Source organism: Chroicocephalus ridibundus, chromosome 3 (assembly GCF_963924245.1).
Source record: "Chroicocephalus ridibundus chromosome 3, bChrRid1.1, whole genome shotgun sequence".
NCBI lineage: Eukaryota > Metazoa > Chordata > Aves > Charadriiformes > Laridae > Chroicocephalus > Chroicocephalus ridibundus.
The window spans coordinates 71,238,187-71,257,304 of NC_086286.1; the positions used below are offsets into that span (position 1 = coordinate 71,238,187).

General features: G+C 39.7%; 1 protein-coding gene across 3 annotated transcripts in view; it reads right to left on the minus strand.

The window, feature by feature from the left end:
• Positions 1 to 19,118, minus strand: part of TPD52L1 (TPD52 like 1) — a 57,783-nt gene that overhangs the window by 11,558 nt on the left and 27,107 nt on the right. For 2 of the 3 annotated variants that reach the window (XM_063329683.1, XM_063329682.1), the window contains exons 3-4: positions 17,136 to 17,284; positions 3,835 to 3,936 (exon numbers count right to left, since the gene is read on the minus strand). In XM_063329683.1, coding sequence (XP_063185753.1) covers positions 3,835 to 3,936; positions 17,136 to 17,284 — 251 coding nt within the window. Of the gene's footprint in view, positions 1 to 3,789; positions 3,937 to 17,135; positions 17,285 to 19,118 lie in introns of all 3 variants that reach the window. The other variant, XM_063329681.1, reaches the window with a different exon arrangement.

Here is a 19,118-nt window from a genome sequence, read left to right on the forward strand (position 1 = left end):
AGGAGCAAGGGATAAAGACCCTCAGCTCTGCATCACATCTGTGCTCTACATGACAAGAACCATGTTGAAATGTTAGCATAACCTCTACTTCTGAGAGACCCGAGCCCATGCCACTGTCCTATGAGTGATCTGGGACTCCTCACTTCCCCTTTGCCTCCCTTCTCTATGTCAGAACATGTTAAAGGAGACAATATGAGCTGGGCGTGGAGGGGCAACAGAAAATCCTGATGGCATATCATTAATCACAAGAGCTATTAATGAAGAATCTATGATCTTAACTGTATTACTAGTGCCTGGCTTGTATCCTAAATCAAAAGTAGCTGTATACTGGTTTTATATGCATTTCTGGTATTTCTAATAACATGATGATATTAAATAGAATGCATTACAACTGTAATCAGAACTTACAAGCACCAATAATTAATACACAATTTAGAAGATGTAAAATGCTACTGACTATTCATGCACAAAATGAATTAGAGAGTTGGGACACTGGGAAGCTGTGGTGGGGATAAAAGAAGCACAGCAGCTGCACGAAAAGCACTTTGTCCCCAAAGGGTGACTTCTCTGTTCTTTAGGGGACACAGAATTTTGTAATTTTTCTTTCTTCATCTTCTTGAATTCTAGCACAGCAAAACAGCACATTCAGACACCAAAATCTGGCCTGTTGCTGATATATGATATTTTAGTAATATTTTTAGAGATGATACAAGGTGAAAATTAAGACCCTGCACCTTCAGAACAGAAATACGAGTTTCACGTGGTGCTCTGTACAGTTGATATAGCAGGCAACCTGGAAAGCAGAATTTTGTGTCACAAAGAAGGCAGGCTTCAATATTTAACGTCAGGCTGACTATGAGCACTTTCAAAATCACCACTGCCACAGGCAGGGGCAAAGGCCAAACACACCAGACTGCTGAACATACTGGGAATTATGACGATCATCTGGATTTCAGAAATCAGTTTCAAGTGTCTGCTCTGAATGAAAGCAGAACAGGGATTTGCATCTGGATGCCATTGGTGACTGTCAGCCTTAATGCCTAACCAAGAGAATTAAGCCAGAGTCCAATGTGTGTTTAAATCAGCATTATGGGAGGGGGCGGTGATAATCCATATACTAGATCACTGAAATAAAATGACTTGGATTAGCAAAAAAGCAAGCAAACAATGAAACAAAGAATGCATGCCTCCTTACAGCTTACTCCCCCAAACACGGCTGGCACTGGAGTGGGAGAGGGGAAGATTTTTAAAACCAGGTCATTTAAGTGATAAGGTTTACAGTGTGAGCCCACACAGAACTGCATCTGCACAACTTGAGCCAAGGTCCCTCAGCTTTGTTGCTGAGGTAAGCATACTGACCACTACTCCAGACTGAGGATGTTCAGCAGATGCAGAAGGCCCAAGTCATGCCATGCTTTACGTAACTATGGTATACTGGCTATACTGTGTGCTGCTTCATCATCAAGTGTCGGGAAAATTCTGGCTGAGAACTTAACTAAAACCAATAAGCGTCCACAAAAAATGGCAGTGCTGGTAGTTCATATTTTCATGAAAAATTCCCAACCAGGTTCAAAGTAATCATTTTGATCAAAGAAACAAGCTTCTCAATTAATCAAAATGCTTATGGACTTAGCCCCTGCTTTCGGCCCTTGGCTAAAGGGCTAGTGAGATAAATACCGCCCATCTGCTTTCCAAGCGCTAGTAAAAAGCACGATCACCATGGGGGTGAGGGTTGGTACCGATAGCTAGGACAAAGGAATTTGGTAGCAGTCATTAATTAAGGGAAATACTATAGGAAAAACTTGCTCTATTACAGTGAAGACATTTCTGCCCTTGCAGTTAATCTCACACGTTACACAAAGCACAAACGACAGGACCTGAGAAGTACTGAACTGTTAGAGTCATGCTTCCCTCTCTGATTAGTGATCAGAGTCAGTGCTCAAGGTATTTGGACACCAACTCTTTGGTCACTGCTGTAGGATTTAAAGCATGGAAGCAGCAACAGGACCTGTTCACTGAGCAGTGAGCTTGTCTTTGTTACAGGAGGAAGTGTTAGGAAAGAACAGAAAATGAAACAGAGGATATGTTGGCGCCACATGCAGCACACGCATCTCATGCATTTCTCAAAAATACAGAACACAACTCTGAATGCAGGGAAGGCAACAAGATGAAACAAAGGTAAGAAGGCGGCTTGTGAAAGCCACTCATGCAACTGGAGCCTCAGCCTGGAAAAGCGGGAACTGAAGTGAAATATGATAAAACCACAGGAAATTGTAAGTGAAATGAGGGACAGCAGAAGGACTACACTCACTGTTTCTCATAATGGAAGAGCCAGAAGGCATCTAAAGAAAGACCAGGGAGACTCAGAAAAGGGGATGAGTGAATGAACGAACAAATAAATCATGCACTTTTTTACCACGTAACTATCTGTTTATCTGGGGAGACATGAGGCGTTATGAATGTCAAAAGATCATACAAGTTAAAATAAATTAAAAAAAAAAAAAGATAAATTAGTGAAGTAAGCCCTACAGAGACTTTTACATAAAAGGTCAAACCTCTGTTTTAGAAAGTTTTCAGCTCTCAGATTGCTGAATGATAAAAAAAAATGTACTAGAAAAATGTAACTGCATGCCTCCTTATTCTTATATCCTTTTCTAGGCACATACTACCTATGGATGTTTAACTGTATTGAGTCAAACAATTCTTAGTTTATGTTCATACCCCGGTTGCAAGTCACTCACTACATTTCCATTTTAAACTGCAATTGTAAAGCAGATCATACAGTGACGAAGATTTTCTAGTTTCACCTCGAAAAACAGTAGTACTTCTGTAGAGGGTTTATTAAGCTGTATGTAAAAGGCAAGTATAAAGGAGGGACTCTACAGATTTCTTAAGGTTCAGATTAAAAGTAAAAAAGTGTAAAAGTAAATTTTAGCTGCCAAGAACTATACTTCAGCCATCTGCAACAAAAACACCATATATACTTGAAATACTGTAAAATGACTCATACAGAGCTTAGGAGACGGTTACCTCAAACATTACAAAGTGACAAAAAAAGTGAGTACTCTAATAAATGAGATGCTCTAATTCTGCAGCTCAAACAATATATTGTAGACTTAACCCTTGTCCAATTGTTTCATCACAAAAAAAAAAATCAAATCCTAAAACACCTGAGAAGTTCTGTAATCCTGCTATCAAGTTGAAAACTGTAGTGCTGGTTTACGGTGTACAATTTGTTCATTTATGCTCTCATTCTGAGGAACTTTAAGACCAACACTTTTAAACATACATCAGCATATAAAGTCTGACATTTAAGTTGCATTTAAGTGACAGTTCTCCTGACCTCTACTCCTGCTACTTTCATTGTATTTTTTTTACACATAGAACTGCATAACAATACTTTGCCTTTGTACATCTTGAAAAAGCTGATAAAAATTAGCCTGAAATATTTTTTTGATTTATCATTCCACAAGCACCTCCAAGGCAGGCTTGTATTCTTCAGATGATGTTGGTCTCCAGAATCCATGTATGAATAAAATTGGGTTAATAAAGATCTAACAGCATATTTTTGTTCCGTTTTACTTATACATTTCCTTGAGTTTGCAAAGTTATTCCAAAAGGACTTCAAATTGCAGGGTTTTTTTTTTTAAACCAGAACTCAAATAATAATTATTTCTTCATTCATTGTTATCCCTTCTTTTTGATTGAAACCATGAATATTATAAAATACTCTGACTACTTGAATCTTTAAAACACTAATGCAGAAGGAAGAGCTGGCAGATGACATACTTTTTGTCCTCAAAATAAGACCAGAGAAGCAGCAGATCCCTATACCTCATATCTCCGAACTTCTTGCTGATAGCAGTTCCTACATTGCTGATAGCTGCTGTTGCTTTTTGTCCTGCATGGCTCAGTGTCTCATGCGTTTTCTTGTAACTGGAAACAAAAAAATAGAATAGAAATAATAAGTATTAAAAAAAGGCTAGAATCCCCTACCATTAATTCCTTTTCTCCTTATTTCCACATCTTACAGTCCCATCCACTGAAAGGTTAAGAAACATAATAACTGTAGCACAAAATAAATTATAAAGACACCCGCTTCTGCGCAGCTTCCTAAGTGCGGTTTAATCCTAATGTGAGCAAAACACCCTCCAGAGCAATCCTTCACTGCATCTTCTCCCCTTGCAGATAACACCCCCTGAGTGGGTCAGCGCAAGCTGTTTAAAAGTAGAATGCAGTGATTTGTTGAATACCTGTTTAATACATTTTCTGTAAATTTACATCAAATAAGCTTTCTCGTAGCAGACACTGACTTGGTAGACAAATCTGCTGTCTAAAGCACAGAAAAAAGGACATATAAACTCTCCTATTCCATGCATATACATATTAGATACATTTAAAAGATGCACTTCAAAATCACTTATTGATATTTTGTATTAGACAAAATAAATCAAATTTGTTTCCATATGCTACGATTTTACTTTTTAAGAATTTCTTTAAAGGAAGAGGGTTTGGGGAGAGACAGAGAAAGAAAGATGAAAAAAATCTAGACAGTGAATGCATATTTTCAATAGCGCTGACTCTTTTTAGAAGTAACTTATTTCACATACAGTATACACATGCAAACACAGAAACATCTTAATTTACTGATCGGGAATATATGCTCTGACCCACATAGACCCTTCAGTACAGTCAAGTTGCATTCTCAGAGCAATCAATAAGCTTTTCTGCACAGATGCCTTTTTGCTGAGTAAACTAACTCCGAGCATGTCAGAGGCTTCCTTCCGAGTAAATTATCTGATACTCCCAGTGACGCAGACAAGCTCAGAATTAGAAGTACTGACCTAGTAACAAAAAGAGAGCACATTATAATCAGTCTTGTATCCTGCGGTGTGCATTGGCAGACAAGAACTGAAGAAACGATCATGAAAAATTCAGAAATGCAATTCCACTGGTTCTACTTCTCCTTTGAACAAAATCTGTAAGATTGCAAATGTGTACCAAAATACACTTGGAGATTAATAAAAAAATCCCACTGCCTAATTCCTGAAGCAGAGTATTTTCTTCTGAAAGTTATATGAAAGCAATATAACCTTCTGGATGCAGGAGAGGAAGTAAGAGAAGATTAACATTTGCAATACGGCACACCGCGTTTTATGTTGGGTCCTTTTAGACCTAGCAGCACCTGTGGCTGAAAGTCCCCTGTTAAGGACTGTGTTTTACAAACTACAGGTTAGAAGGCAAATGCCAAGTAATGTTCTATTCTTTCAGAGTCTATCAACAATTTTTTTTTCCCCAACACAAACACTTTTGATTTTACATGCCTAAGCCACAAAATATCTTTCAAACTACTGACCTAAAAAGTTCTAAAACTGCCACGTGAAATGGCTCGTTCTATGAAGGTGCTCGTGCCTGTTTTCACTGACTTAGAAAGGCAGTCCAGGAAGCAACCAGGATACCAAACCTCTAGCAACCTGGAGTTAGATAAACTGAATCAATCACACGCACAATGTTGAAAGACAACAAGAGCTAAGACATTGTAACAGTGACCAAAGTAGCACAAATTACAATTACAAAGGTAGGAGCACTGGTTATACCTGTTTTATTTCTTCTGCCAGAATACAAAGACCACCGAAAATATTATTTTCACTGGGTCTACTTTTTCCTCAGCTCTGCTGTCTGTCCCTGGACACAGCAAGATTGCAATGATCTTATTTCACTGAGGCCTCATTCTCAAGCTTAACTAGTTTAATAGCTATGTCATACTCTTGCTGTCTGTCAGTGGATATACTCTTGTATAAACTAGAGTGGGATGAGACCCTAAAATTTATATTAATGATGCTTCAGCCAAACTATGAGCATGTAGCTTTTTGATCAGTGTTGCCTATAAAAAAAAAAATAATCAAATATTCTAATGCCTGTGGGCTAATATATACATATATGGTCATTTCTTAAAATGCTTACGTTATTGCAAACAAGTCTTTAGGCATTTCCCTAACAGAGAAGTTTCCTAAACTATTTTAAAAAAATGGAATTTTGCTAATGACAAAATGAAGTCTAAAGACTTGACTTCCAGCTCTAAAAGGTGCTTGGCAGCAGAACCTATTTATGTACAGGTTGATCGTACCTAATAAAATACTTTGCAGATATCCTTCTGAATTAATTTTTTGAAAAAGACACTTTGGAGTTCATTTTATTCACAGGCCTATTTAGCTCTATGGAAAAAAACACGTCTTCATGTTTTACCTTTCTGCTGCAGGTTCTTCGCACTGTGTAAAACTGTTAACAGAACAGTCCCAAATGCCCCATACAGCAGACACACTCAACTGTAATTGAGAAATATTAGAGTCCCCTACATATTTCTGAACACTACATTGGCCAGAACACACTTTCAGAGAACTGGCTGAAACTACACCAATTTTGACATTCCAACTAATATTGTGTTTTCCCTGTAAATCCCATAAACACATCATCCTCCCCAGTATTTCCACTAGCAAGGAAGACATGGAGACTGCATTTATGTTCCTAATGCTTTGGACGTTACATAACAGTGCAAATCCAGCTAAGACTCTTACACAACTGGTCTTTTTTCAGCACCAACTTCGGAAAAAATGCCCTTTGACATCAACCTCCCTCCTGCCCCCACAATGCTGAGGAGGAGCTTTAAGGAACAACAACAAAAAAACACCCCAAAGGTAAAAATGCAGTGGAACGTGCAATACCTGTCAGCAGAGACAAGAAATGGTAGTTTGCATCTCAGCAGGGCTCACCAGTAGTTAGCTTAAAAATCAAGCCCCCCCCCATCCCTGTCTCTCCAGCATTATGCATATCACTATGCCTTCTTCATAAATAAATTATCTTTCCACAGAGCACATTGCCTCACGTTGGTTATGCTCTGTATTGATATACAGCACAGTATTTTCGCTCAGTTATTTTTATCATCATAGTTATGTCATATTTACAGCATTCATTTGATACTTTGCCAAACACTCTGGTAACAATGATCTCCAACATATTCTCTCTGACTTCTGGGAATCTTCTCAGTTTTACGTAGCATTAATAATCCAAGCCAGCAATTTTCATATCCTCATGTAACACACATCACTCTGCAGTTTTGTTTTAATGCACTGAACAACCTACATAATTTTCAGAAACCTTTAAGAACAGAAATAAAGTTGGATATTCTAGGTAAGACACACTAACATTTATTCATTGGAAAAAGTGCCATATGTATGGCTTAAGCCCTCCTAACACTATCAACTGCTCCAACATGCTAAGTCATCTACAATACCCGTACACCCTTGCCCTTCAAGCAGCCATTGCTGGCAATCGTTGGGCAAGTACTGACCACCCAGCTCATCAGGACAGGTGAGAGCATCTCAACGGACAGTAAGCCATCGTCTGAAATAAGGTCAGTAACCCTGAACCTTCAGACAGAAATGCTCCAGCAGAAACTAACTCAGAGAATTTAGAACACAGAGATTAAAGAAATATCACTTTCCATCCAACCCACAGCGCTCACTCATATTTACACAAAACCATCATTAGGCTCTGTGCCTTTCTTACACTCATACAAAGTCACCATAACCTCCCCGAGTATAACAGCGTTATGCCAGATGCCCAGTAGTAAAAGCAGAAACAGGCTACTTGGTTTATGTAGTTAGAGTAGAAATGCCTTCTCTATTTTTGTGGCATCTAAACATACTCCATGGCACAGAAGAATTGCTGGTAGTGGCTAACAAGGATCATATTCCATGCTTTTCACTTAGCACTTAACAGTAAATATTTGCAATGTATTTTATAGGCAAGAAAGATTAAACAAACATGGTATGTGAATTGCTGTCACAAATGTAAACTTCTAAATAAAACTCACCTGTGTGATTTTGAACATTACCTTTTTATATGACATTCACCTAAGAGTTTCGTCCATCACCTTCTCATTATAATTTGTTTTTTAAAATGGGTATTTCTTTAACAAAAGCAATTCTTAAAAAACTGATTATTAGAAGTTAGCATAAAATATACCAATATTGTAGTTATATTCTGATAATATGCCCAACACATTTAAAAGAAGCTTTAAAGATAACTCACATCTCCAGTACTGTAACATACGAATTAAGCAAAGTAGATTTGTAGCATATTTTGACTGCTTTTTCACTTGACAGTTTCATATACTGCATTTAGGTTGTACTATCACATGACAACCAGGTCCCACTAGCTGATTTTTACAGTCAGTGAAAGCCAATGAAAGAAGATACTGTTTCGTAAAACAGAACATGAGAAGGATATAGTGCTTCACATAGAGTATAGCCAGAGAGCAGACACACAGAGAGGCCAAAGAACTAGATGTTTAAATGACCAGCATCATCTCCAGGATAAGACAAGATAGTCATAGTGCACGCTATTTGATCGCAAGTCAGTACAGAATTGCCTTCACATGGCGGAGTAAATCTAACCTTCCTTCATAGGTGCAGCACATGGGCTGCTGACAGAAGTAAGCTAAAAAATGTAATATTCATATTTGGCATGGCAAGCTGCACTTGACCTACTACAGTAAATTATAAAGAATTTAAATTCAGCTTTTGTAGAATTAGTACCTCTGTTAATTAGTGCATCTTCATTCAGCATTGTGCCTCTCCATCAATGCTTGTTGGCAAAATTAATGCGTTTGAGAAACCCTCTTCTGTGATAAAGCTTACATAAGATACAACAAAATGCAAACAATTAACAACAAAACCATACAGTAGAGCAGAGCCTGGTAGCATAAGCCATCCCCTATGGAGCTTCCTTCTTTTTAGTTTTCAAACCATTAGTTAGCAAAAAGTGATGTCTCTGGATTCCATGTAAGGCATCTGGATCTCTTGAGAAATTCTGAGCTAGTCAACTATTTTTCTGTCAGTTTTCTGTGAAAAACAGGGCACAGAATTAACTAAATTATGCTCATGCTCAAATTAAATAGATGCATATATGAATGGCAGATAACATGTACATAAAACATTTGCTCACAAATGAACTTTAAGGTTTTGTGGGGTTGAGGTTTTTTTAGTGCTGACCTGAAATTCATTCCAACTTCAAAAACAAACAATGACAGATGTACTTTTTTTAGACATTCTTCCCTTTGCCAGGTATATTAAGAATTAATTGAAACCGTGCTGGCACTTGGATGGGTACATATGCCTAAATCAGTCAAAGGAAGTACGCCCCAGGTAGTTCCTCTCCCACAGAGAGAGGAAGGGCAGAGCTGAAGGAACTGAACCTCTGCAGGTCGCAGGGGACCTGCCTGCAGCCAGAAATCCATGCATAGCACATGGAAGATGACTGTTCAGTAGGCTGGAGAGTGTCACAGGTCAGGAAAGGTGCCAGACAAAGGTGACAATATTCTGTGCTGTTCTGCACTGTAATCTTCAAAACCTTCGGAAAAATTGGGGATACAGTTGTGTGAAAGGCACTATTTGTGCAATGCAGCACAGAATAGGGGAAAACCAAGCAGTTGTGGTACCGTTGATCTCCAGGTAGGAAAGCCACAATATGTTGGCTTAAACACAGATGAGCTTAAGACATTCGAGGCTGAAGCTTCACAGTTCATCACACCTTAAACTATGCCAATAACACTGTCTGTGGGCTCTGTACTGTATACTAGATCAACAAAATTATACAGATATCCCAGCCTCCCTTTTCCTTTCTTCCCTTTCCCATCCTCTCCTTTCTTCCCCTTCCTTTCTCCTCTTCCTCTCTTTCCTTCGTCTTTCTTCCTCTCCCTTTCTTTTGTTTTCCCTCCCCTTCCTTTTCCTTTCCTCCCTTCATTTCCTTTCCTTTTCCTTCATCCTCTTTCCCTTTGCTTCCTGTCTGTTCTTTCTTTTTCTTCCATTTCTCCCTTTCCTTTCCTTCTATTTCCCCATCCCCTTTCCACTGACCCCTTCCTGGATATTTTTAATTCTGATCATTTCAGAGATTCCAATTTACACTCAGGTCTCCCCCACGCTCCTTACAGTTAGATAGAGATACATAAAGATATGTATAATATATGTGTCTGTATGTTCTGGTGCACATTCATAACTACAGTGGAATTTTCCCAGAGAAACTAATACTATATTCACTGATCTGGAACAGACCACCTGACGTTGCTGGGGAATTTCCATTAGATGAAGCTTCTGGTGTAAACAAGCGGACACACATCTTTTAGAAAAGGGAAAATGACAACAGGCCAAGTTAACTCCTCCAAGTCCTTTCTCCAACCTTATTTTCCATTACTCCATCCGTCCAAGTTCAAGGACAGAGATACATGTGAAAAAGGGGCTAAAAAATTGTCTTTGAAGAAGAATACTGCCTGATCTGACCCAAAGGACACAAAGTCAGTGGAAGTGAGAGGCTCCCTTTACTTTCCTATAGCACAGGCTCACATGCAGGTAATATGCTTGCTAAAGCTAACATGCCTACCTCTTCACTTACACAACTGCTACATTTACTTGCAAATTTACAGAAGAACATGTCAAAAGGTGATTACACATTGCAATGAACAGAAACACCCACATTTCTTTTACTACCACTCATAGCAAGTATGTGTGGGGGAACACGGTATACTGAATTCCTGAAAGTCACAGTAGGCCTGTGGTTGTTCACAAATTATATCTGACTTCCTGAGAAAATTATGAACTTCTGGAACACATTGCTATATATTTAGAGTTATACTAATGAAGACTGCAGATACAGTAGATTGTAACTGTAAAACACATGCAGCACAGCTATTACTTTCTATTTTCTCATCACCTGGCAGAAATTTGAATTAGAAAACATTAAGTTCCCACTATTTGTGGAAACCCATACAATTGTCCTCTATCAGCAGAACTAAGCTTGCTCACATAGTTTATAACCACTAGTCAATGAGGAGATCTTCATTCTGTCTCTGGAGGAAAAGGCCAGCTCCACCTTGAATGCTATTGTCCCAAATCTCAGGTAAGCTGCAGCAGGCTGCAGCAGGGTAGGTTTAGGCTGGACATTAGGAAAAAATTCTTCACAGAAAGAGTGGTCAGACACTGGAATAGGCTGCCCAGGGAGGTGGTGGAGTCACCATCCCTGAATGTGTTTAAGACTCATTTAGATGTAGTTTTAGGGGATATGGCGTAAGGGAGAACTTTGTAGAGTGAAGTTGATGTTGGACTCGATGATCCCAAGGGTCTTTTCCAACCTAAATGATTCTATGATTCTAAGTATTGCATGTAAGAGCAGGGCAATATTGAAACCTTCCTAAAAAGTCTTCACAAGACAGCCACCACCTGAGAAAGCCCCAGGCACTGTCTAGAAGACATGCTGTTCAGAGCTAGCACTTACGGCTCTCTTGATTCTGGCCACTAATTCATGAGATTTTCTGTTTCTACAACATGTGACAATTTTTGTCTATGAAGGCAAAAGATTAACAGTCATTTTGAAAACAGAGCTTTGCGAGACTCCTATCCTAAATGGCAGTCTTGCATGGGTCCACTTTCCACCACAGCAAAAGCTTCCCAGTGCCCTGGTTGGAATCAGTACATATATGGGCTTCAACAGATTTCACTTCATTTCACTACTACACCCCTCAAGGGGAGAATGTGTTTTCTTTAATTTTTTAGCTATTCTACTTACTTATTAGCCATAGCAGAACTGCTGCTTACAGAGGTCTGAGTGTCTGGAGTATTGGGTTTTTTTTGGGGGGGTAGTAGCAAAACCCAACCATTTTCATCTCCCTGGAAGCTATCTCTGTAATTATATTACTATTACATCCATAGGCTGAAAGGTTATCCATTTAAAACAGAGGAGGCTTACACCTTCTCACAGTTGCTAACATTTCAAGAAAGAATGACAAAGGAGCTTCTGGGAACTATTAGGCTGGAGTAAGGTTATTGGTGGACAGTTTTACAGATACAGCTCCTTAGAAACTCAGTAGTACCAAAATATCTCCCGAGAGGACAACACTATAATGTCCTACTGTTTTTTCCCCAGGGATGTACAAAAGAGCACCAACTTGAAAGCTGAGAGACAGACAAAGCTGAGCACGGTTACAATATATATGCTTAGCAAAGGTCAAGGTATCTTGTGGATCTATGTTCTTAGTGATACGTGTGAGGGATTGGTAAAGGAGGATAAATGAACCCATGAAACCTCCTCAATATATAACACAATGCAATTCTGTAACTGCATTGAAGAATACTATTACTTGGGACCTTGACTGTCTGAAAAAAGTGGGGCAACAGGAGTCTCATGAAGTTGAAAGCGAAATGCAGAGTCCAGCAGTTTGGGATTAATAACCCCATGCACCAGTAGAGGCTGGGGACCAACCGGCTGGAAAGCAGCCTCACAGAAAAAGACCTGGAGTCCTGATACAACACCAGTTGAACATGAGTCAGTAATGTGCCCTCACAGCAAAGGTGGTTAACAGTATCCTGGGCTGCATTAGGAAGAGTGATTAGAGGTTGAGGGAGGTGACCCTTCCCCTCTCACTCAGCCCTGGTTAAGGCCACACCTGGAGTGCTGGGTCCTGTTCTGCACTCCCCAGTACAAGGCAGACATGGACATACAGAAGCACACCCAGCAAAGGGCCATAAAGGTGTCTAAGGGACTGGAGCATCTCTCATATGAGGAAAGGCTGGTACTGGTCAGCCTGAAGAAGAGGAGGCTCATGGGGGGGGATTTCATCAATCTATAGATAACCTGATGGGAGTGCAGAAGATAGAGGCAGACTCTTCTCAGTGGTATCTAGTGAAAGCACAAGAGACAACAAGCACAAACTGAATGCAAGAAATATTTAAACAAAAGAAAAAGGTTTTTCAAAATAAGGGTAATTGAACATTGGAAGAGGTTGCCCAAAGAGTCTGTAGCATCTCCATCCTTGGACATATTCAAAACCTGACTGCACATAGTCCTGAGCACCCTGCTCTAGCTGACCCTGCTCTGAGGGGGAAAGCTGGACCAGGCAGTCTCCTGACATCGCTGCCAGCCTCAACTGTTCTGTGATTCTGTATAAAACTAGGTCAATCATTATGGAAGCTATCTTCTTACCTTAACGCACTATGCAGTGAAAATCTGAAGTATGGAAGGCTAGAGAGAGCTGTGTAAACTTTATTGAAGCAATAACAATCAAACACCTTTAACTAAGCAAACATATTGCATTCAGGTTACATAAAACATTTCCTTTGTAGCAAAAAGTTAATTAGAAAAGCTCAATTATGGTCTTTGTAAATATCCCTGTAAAGATATTTTTAATGATTCCTAAAGCTAAAATAAATAACCTCAAAATATGACAACATTACCCTGCTTCTAGCATCTAAATAAGAATGAATTATCTATGTTTAAAATATAAATTAAAAAACCCTGCATTGCTAGAAGCTAACTGCCTATCCACCCACCTCTATTCACTGGAAACCTGATCTTTAAAAAGGTGTGTGTGGGAAGTCATTCCAGTTGAATGCCTTACCACCATGAAAGCAAACTAAACTTGAGGCAATCATTTGCCCTCTAGTTACCAATATCCTCTATAGTAGAAACCCCTGCCTTCTTTAAGAGATTATACTAAAAATCAGTGCACAGAAAATAGCAGACAAAATGAACAAGGAACTTGGAAAATGCACTATGACTCTGGTCATCATAATAAGTCAATGACTTCCAGGTGTATTCCGTACAAGGCTGAAAAATGCAAACAACATTACAGGTTTTGTTAAGAGAAAAACAAAGCTGATTTTAAAAAAAACTTGATTTGATACAAAAAAAGGCTGCACATTTCTGTTGTTGTTGTTCTATGTCTTACTAGAGATAGTTAGAATTGCTTTTGCATACCTTAAAACATGAATTAGTGACAAGGAAACAGATTGTACAGAACTGTATTTTGAGCCTGAAATAATCTTCAATCTATGGAGGACATCAGCGCTTTGACCTCTAGCTCTAGCTTTCCTCTGTATGAAAACAATGACTTTTTTTTTTTTTAAGCATAGCAATCCTTTAATGACAATTTCTGACATGTGCATGTCAAGCATGCTCAGGCTAACTCTTAAGCTACCCATAGCCAACCATTTAAAATGTGAATGCTTAAAAATAGAACCTCAAGTTTAAATTTAGTCATTCCAGGTGGCATCCATCCTGTGAGTCAGGTCATGAGTCTTAACTAGTTGTTCAGACACTTTACAGAACTGTTTCTGAGCGAAGTTCATCCTTCTGCCTCTAAGTCCACTTTAACCCTACAAATACATCCCTAAATGGAGAGTTTAAGATTATTAACAAAAAGAGGACAAGAATTTAGTGCTTAATTGTTCTCTGTGGCTTTAAAAGTTCCTCATTAAAGAAAAGTGTTTTTAACTTCCAGAAAAGCACAGAAGCTACAAAACCCAGTAAGACTGAGTTAAAGCAAAATTTGTCTACTTAAAAACATCTCTTTTTAAAATTTAAAATTACTAATTGTGGATTTAGAAGTCTAAAGAACAAGGATGTAAATATTTTGAACTTTTCTTCTTTAAAACAGGCTTTTCATCCTTACTAAATCAGAGAATCTTGGTGATTAATGCTATGCCATTGCTATTTTGGTGCAGCAACAATGAATCACCTCTATTATTTAACACATCCATTCTGAAGAATGCCGGATTACCATGATTTGTACCAGCATCAGTGTACTGGAATGAGTGTCAGACAGAATTATAAAACAGTTGGACCATGGACATCAAGATTTTCAAGGGCACAAATGGACTCCTGCTTCTCAGCTCCACATAACTACTTGTGGATGCTCATCGCTTAATGGCTTGTTGTTTTTGAAATGCATCTTAAATAAAAGTAGCAGCCTCCATACTGATAAAGTCTCCTAAGTTTCTCTATCCTTATGGAAAATGTCAACATTGTGAAGGGAAAATGAGAAGCTGTCTTGGAATTTGCTACCAAATTTCAAGTACAAACAAAAGTTTGTTTCAAAATTCTGCTCATGCCTCCCAGTAATTTTGCTTCAGGTGTATTGTGCCCCTCCTCTCTTCTAAAACTTCTACAGTGTGTCTAGACTATCCTTTCCTAGCACATGCCAGGCATCCTCACTGAGCCAGCAGGGCTGCCCCTGTTAATAACGTGTCATGAGAAATAGAACGTAGCAGAGAAACTGTCTGTAAATTAGAAATAGGAGATTTACAAAGTATATTTCCATTTAAGGGGTTTATACCTTACTTAACTTCTCATTAAAGCAGAAAGAATTATATTTTTTCCAAGTCTCTATCAAGGCCTTGAGTGCACCAAGAGGCACTGCAAACCCTTCTCCCCCCATTTCCATGGGTTTGGCTGCCTGGGACAACCCTATGGAAGGCCAACTCTAACACTGCACAACTGCGTAACCTTGGGCAAGACTGTGGTGACAGTGCTGTGTGAGGAAGAGTTGGGAGAAGCCTTGTTAAGCTTCTCCCCCCTTTGCTTGGGAGCTACACTAAAGCTTAGACTATGTTTAAGCCCTTGGTCCTTTGCCTGAGTTACCTTATTGGCATACCTGCATCTGGCCAGGTACTTCACTGATCTTGACCCACAGATTTTACTTCCTGGCTTGACCTTGGACCTGGCTCATCACTACAGACTCACCTGGAGATCTGAACTCTTGGCTTGACCCTGTTTACTGTCATTGGACCTGTTCTGCTCTCTTTTTTCAGGTACTGTGGGACTGCTCCTTCATGGGTGATACCACTGCCCTGCCTGCCTTGCTGTCGACTCCCAGGCTCAGCTCTGTTGTGGAACAGCTCACTCTTGCTTCTCCCTGAAAGTGTCAAATTCAGCTGTCAGTTGGGAAAAAAAAAATAAAAAAATCAAATAACTTTTCAGACAGCACTCGATGAAAGGTGGGTGGTTCTTTCTACCAATGTTGCTATTAATTCAGCCCAAAAAGTTTGAGAGGAATATAGTATGTTCATTTGTGTAAGTATAAAGATCAGTATGAAGCTGAGACGAGCTCCACAGTAATTATGACTTTCCTAGAGCTTTGGAATTCATAGTTTAATTCACCATTTCCCTCAGTGATGCCCCATCAGAGATACAGAGCAAAAAGTGTCTGAAGCTTACAAGTAACACTGCCTGTCCTGGGTTTGAAAATTTTTTTGTGGCAGATTCAGGATAGGGCTTATCACTATGTCCATATGTATATTTTAACTCATTCCTTATGCGAGACAAAAGGCTTGTACCAGTAGCTCTTGGCAGCAAGCTGCAGCCCAAGTAACCTCCTTCCTCTGCCTCCTCATCCAAAAACTGGTGCATTTTTAAAAGGCACCCTCCTGGAAGGCAGCAACTGACTTAAGACTACAGACTTCCACAGTATAATTGGTCTGGATAAAATAAATAAATAAATAAATAAATAAATAAAATCAAGTTAAAACCATTTCAACAACAGCAGAGTAGAGCAACAGTTCTCCACACCTATGCATTACCTTTCACTCTGTGAAATCAAAGCTGCTTACACATTACACAAGGCGAGTTTCACTGAACTCTTGTGAACTAGTTATCTATCCTGCACAGTGGTAAACCAAGGCTGTGAGAGGTGCCAGGTACTTGTCTAAGAATACGCTGCTGGAAAATAGCAAAAAACTCGACAGACGTAGGACTTATGATAACCTCAAAGACAGTAAAGTTACTCCAACAATTTTTGTTTCTTTTAGATGACCAAAAGCAGGAATTAAACAGAGTCACTCTTCAACTGACCCTGACAGTATTCTTTATAATTCAGATGATGGTAGCATTTTTTTTAAATAGTTGCTAATGTTTTTGTAAGTTTTATTATTACTATTTTTCTACATTGTCTCTCTTGGAAGTTGAAAAATATAATACATTGAGATTTAAAAACATCCTTTCTCTGCACAGTAAGGACTCTGTAGGAGTGTATTATGGGACAAGAAGATAACCACCTCAGTGCCACAACACTTCTAATTGCTGTGATTTTGCAACAGTGAGGTGCGACACAGTACCAAAGCATGTTGCTGCTGTGGAAGGGTTTTTTTTCATATCTCCTCACTCCAAGGAGCTTGCTATGTTTGTCCCTGCCATTTACTCCACTTGGCAGGTATTTCAATTGCTAAATTTCATACCAGGGCTCATCAAGACAACACCTACAACATGCTACATAACATATAAGAATGAATTTATGCCAGGTCTGTACTCACGCAGAAGTTGTTTGCATATCATGCCAGCTTTTGCTAAAGTTCTGCTTCAGTTCATTCATCAGACTTATGCCAAGCTTTTGTTTAATTTCAACCAGGTGCTTTTCTTTGGCTGATAGCACTTGCCGCAAAGTTGAAATTTCATCCTCTAGCTGAGAGACACAAAGAAGGAGGAGAAAGGTGTTAGTCTGTTCCTACAGAACGATAAACACACACTATGTCAAGAGATTAAATGACTCTCACATAAACTTGCATTTTTTGTAGGTGACTAGAGACTGAGAGATTCAAGTGCTTATGGAAATCACAAAGACATGTCCAGAACAGAGCTGATGCAACATTAAATTAATATCTCAAACTGTGTCACCTATGTGCACCATCATACACATGCATCTGATAAGAGAGATATTTCTCCAGTAAGAAAGTGACTATTTAGCAACTTGAACCAAGATCTGCCTTGGGGCATTAGGAGTCTCAAACATCAGCTTTCCATTCACTTGTAAAATGGCAATGGGCAGAACAAGGAAGACTGGATAATGCAGGCAGATAGCTCTCTTTGAATGCATAGGGTTTTAACTTCATATTTGCAGCTTTTTAGTCTTCCACTCATGAAAAAAACAGATGCAAATTCTTAGGAGCAGGTTAAAAAAAAAACCTGCAGGATACCATATGACAAGAGTATCATAAAAAGTTACATCCTTGTCACATGAGTCTTATCTATATTTTTAGGCCCTACATATTTCAAAATAGTAACATAAAAATATATGGCAGATGGACCATTAACATGAGTGAACAGGTCCTACCCAAGGCATAAAAGCATTCAGAAGACACAGCAGATTAGCCTTTTCAAAGCTCCTAGTTATTAACCCAACTGTGCGAATTCAAGTTGTGAAGACGCCATTCTGCACAAACAGAGGCATATAATTCTCCTGGCAGTGGACATTATTTGAAAAATTTAAACCAAGCCAGTGTTTTAGCAAGGCAAGGACCAGAACACTTGACTGAGAGGAGGGACCACTGCATCAGCCTGCCACCATCTCAGGATTGTCCCCTTGGGGCAACAGTCCTGTAAGCAGGGTTTGCATTCTTCATCCAGGAGCCTCCCAAGCCAATTATAGAATCATAGAATCATTTAGGTTGGAAAAGACTCTTAGGATCATTGAGTCCAACCATCAACCCCACTCTACAGAGACCTCCCATACACCATATCCCCCAACACCACATCTAAATGAGTCTTAAACACATTCAGGGATGGTGACTCCACCACCTCCCTGGGCAGCCTATTCCAGTGTCTAACCACCCTTTCTGTGAAGAATTTTTTTCCTAATGTCCAGCCTAAACCTACCCTGTTGCAGCTTGAAGCCATTCCCTCTTGTTCTATCGCTAATTACCTGTGAGAAGAGACCAGCACCAACCTCTCTACAATGGCCTTTCAAGTAGTTATAGAGAGCGATGAGGTCTCCCCTCAGCCTCCTCTTCCTCAAACTAAACAGTCCCAGCTCCTTCAATCGCTCCTCATAAGATTTATTCTGCAGGCCCTTCAACAGCTTCGTTGCCCTCCTCTGCACTCGCTCCAGCACCTCGATATCTCTCTTGTATTGAGGTGCCCAAAACTGGACACAATACTCAAGGTGTGGCCTCACCAGTGCTGAGTACAGGGGGACAATCACCTCCCTCCTTCTGCAGGTCACACTATTTCTAATACAAGCCAGGATACCATTGGCTTTCTTGGCCACCTGGGCACGCTGCTGGCTCATGTTCAGCCGCTTGTCAGTTAGAACCCCCAGGTCCTTTTCTGCCAGGCAGCTCTCCAGCCACACTTCCCCAAGCCTGTAGTGATGCATGGGGTTGTTGTGGCCCAAGTGCAGAACCCAGCACTTGGCCTTGTAGAAGCTCATACCATTAGCGTTGGCCCATCGATCCAATCAGCACGCAGAGGTACTGAAGCTAACAAGGGCAAGTGACACCAGAGCAGCTGCCTTTCACTTC